The 2,529-nt window shown below is 42.5% G+C and overlaps 1 protein-coding gene across 1 annotated transcript; it reads left to right on the top strand.

The window, feature by feature from the left end:
- Nucleotides 1–547: 547 nt before the first annotated feature.
- Nucleotides 548–1,765, top strand: LOC108793230 (carbohydrate sulfotransferase 6-like). The gene has a single exon (XM_018564185.1). It carries the CDS (start codon nucleotides 567–569, stop codon nucleotides 1,704–1,706), a length of 1,140 nt encoding a protein of 379 aa, XP_018419687.1. The 5' UTR covers nucleotides 548–566; the 3' UTR covers nucleotides 1,707–1,765.
- The last annotated feature ends 764 nt before the right edge of the window (nucleotides 1,766–2,529 follow it).

The raw sequence follows: 2,529 nt of genomic DNA, 5'->3' as shown, positions 1-2,529 counted from the left end.
TCTCCACACTAGATATTGGGCTTTGAGACATTTTAACACGTTATAAATACTTTATATTGTGGACTTTATTTGCACTTTATTGCACTATATGAGTATTGCATAGTTGGATGCTTGTCGGCACACAAGTTATTATATTTATATGAATATATATTTTTTTATATGCACACTGACATCGACCCTTTATATATTTGAGGTTTGAAGTTTTTAAGGTTTAGCGCAGTGCATTGACATTCATCAGCTTTTTATTACTGCCTCTGTCCCAGTTGCAAATTGTTTCCATCTGGTGAAACTGTTGTCTCCGCGCCAGTAAATGAGGGCAAATCTTTCCAGCAAAGCCCCTCATAGCACCAAAAACCCAACAGAGGTTCTGATTTTTTACCACTTAATCCAAAACTAAAAGAAAATAGTCCTAGATTTGCACTTTAATTGGTACAGAATTCTTCTGTAATGTCCATTTGCTAATCTTTATTGTTTTCTATTCTCTTTACAGCTCCAGTTTCTCATCTCTCATTGGTTTTTAGATTTTATGGTCTTTCTATGCCATTCCGGTTCATACTTGGCTTCTGATGATGTTACCACGTTCTAAATATTTCATCCTACTCTCTATATCTATCTTTCTCTTCTCTCTATTCCAATTTCTTCCCAGTACAACTCCCTCGTTGACTCGCTCACCCTACTCTGCTCCCAAAAAGAAACCCGTCCATCTCCTTGTTGTGTCATCCTGGAGATCGGGGTCTTCATTCCTTGGACAGATCTTCAACCATCACGGGGATGTCTTCTACCTCTTTGAGCCTGGGCACTCCGTCTGGATGAAGCTTCGCGGTGAGAGTTTGGAGCTGCTACATTATCCCTTAAGAGATCTTCTACGATCGCTTTTCACCTGTGATGTGTCCCCTCTTCAGCAGTATCTTCCTAAGGGTGGAAAATACATATCTGAAATGGGTTTCTTTGCAGAAAGTCGAGCACTCTGCACCCCACCAGCTTGTTCAGCCTTTTTGCCTTCAGAAGGCTATGATCGCCTCAGTTGTTACCACCGTTGCAAAAATACTTTGCTGGATAAAATGGCAGAAACGTGCAAGGCATACAGCCACGTGGTGATGAAAACAGTCCGGATTCTAGATCTTTCTGTCCTGCTTCCCCTTTTCCGAGACCCTAATCTTGATCTGCGTATTCTGCACCTGGTGAGGGACCCTCGAGCTATTGCCTTGTCAAAGGCATACTTTCCTCTCCAGATTGAGGACAGGATTGTACTTAAAAATGAAGAAAATACAAATATCACCATAAGCAGAGTTATGGAGAAGATTTGCAGATCACAGGTTGACATCAACAGTGTGCCCAAAGCAGCTGAGGTGTTGAAAGGGCGATACTTGGCAATTCGGCATGAGGATCTTGCTAATGAACCTCTTAAAAACGTTAAAAAAATTTACAATTTTGCTGGCCTCCAGCCTACCAAAGATCTGGAGCAATGGATTTACAATATCACCCATAAGGAGGTAGCGGATTATAAAGGGTTCATGACTTTCTCAAGAGACTCCTCAAAGACGGTCCAAAGATGGAGAACGGCTCTGGGGTTCAGCTTTGTCAATCAGATTCAAGAAAAGTGCAAAGCGGCCATGGATCTGTTTGGTTACAGGCCAGCGAAATCCCAAAAAGAACAGAAAAATTTGACTCTGGAGTTAGTAAAAAAGGATTGGTCATTGGAATGAACTAAGGAATCTTGCACCATTGACCTCAGCTGCAACATAGCTCAGCCTTACCCACCTGTCTGATGCCAATAAGAAAGGTTCATACTAGTGACTTTTCAATATATAGAGAAAAACTTTGGCTGGCAGATACCACCTGGCAGATACAATAGTAGTTTCCTCAAAGTACATCAAATGTCAGTGGTTGATTCAAAAACCTACGGACATTTAGGGCATTTTGTGTATGTACCTGAATTTGACTTGGTATCAGCCTCTTGCAATCCCTGGTACAGAAGAACCTAGGGAAGAAGCATTAGGCGCTGCAGTTCAAGGAGCATGCTGATAGAAAGAGGAAGCAGGGTGACGGAGAGATGAGCTCATCATTCTGCTGCCTGTCCAATCATGGGCTGGGGGAGGAACAAGACCTGTAAGCGTAACCTAACTGCAGCAGAGGAAAATCTGGTCTCCTGCCATGTCTGAACCGGCTGTGCAGTGTGGTAGAGTTGTGTCTATCTCAGGACTGGTGGGACATAAATACAAATCCTTTGGCAGGTAAAACAGCTCCCATATATGTATTGCATCTGTGTGTTTAGCTGTTTGCCTAGAATGCGCTTTAAATATTGAGCCGGGCTTACGAAACATACAACCATTGCTAAAAAAAAAAAAGCAGAGCACTGAGAGCCTCCTTGCTGTCAAGGGACTTTGTGAATTGATTGGCGATCCATTCATCTTTTACAATCCCCTTTAAAAATAAATTGTGGTTGGACTGTATGTCTAGGTTGCAGCAATTGAATGTCACACATGGGTTTGACATTCAACCCCGCTAGACGGCGGGTAAGGGGGGGGG

Source organism: Nanorana parkeri, unplaced genomic scaffold, assembly GCF_000935625.1.
Source record: "Nanorana parkeri isolate BGI_ZX_2015 unplaced genomic scaffold, ASM93562v1 scaffold731, whole genome shotgun sequence".
Classification (NCBI taxonomy): Eukaryota; Metazoa; Chordata; class Amphibia; order Anura; family Dicroglossidae; genus Nanorana; species Nanorana parkeri.
Note: the sequence above shows the minus strand (reverse complement) of the source record. Positions and strands in the feature narration are given on the sequence as shown.

What these genes read in the sequence shown, in the direction of transcription:
- LOC108793230 (XM_018564185.1), top strand. Translation starts at nt 567, where the DNA reads ATGATGTTACCACGTTCTAAATATTTCATCCTACTCTCTATATCTATC.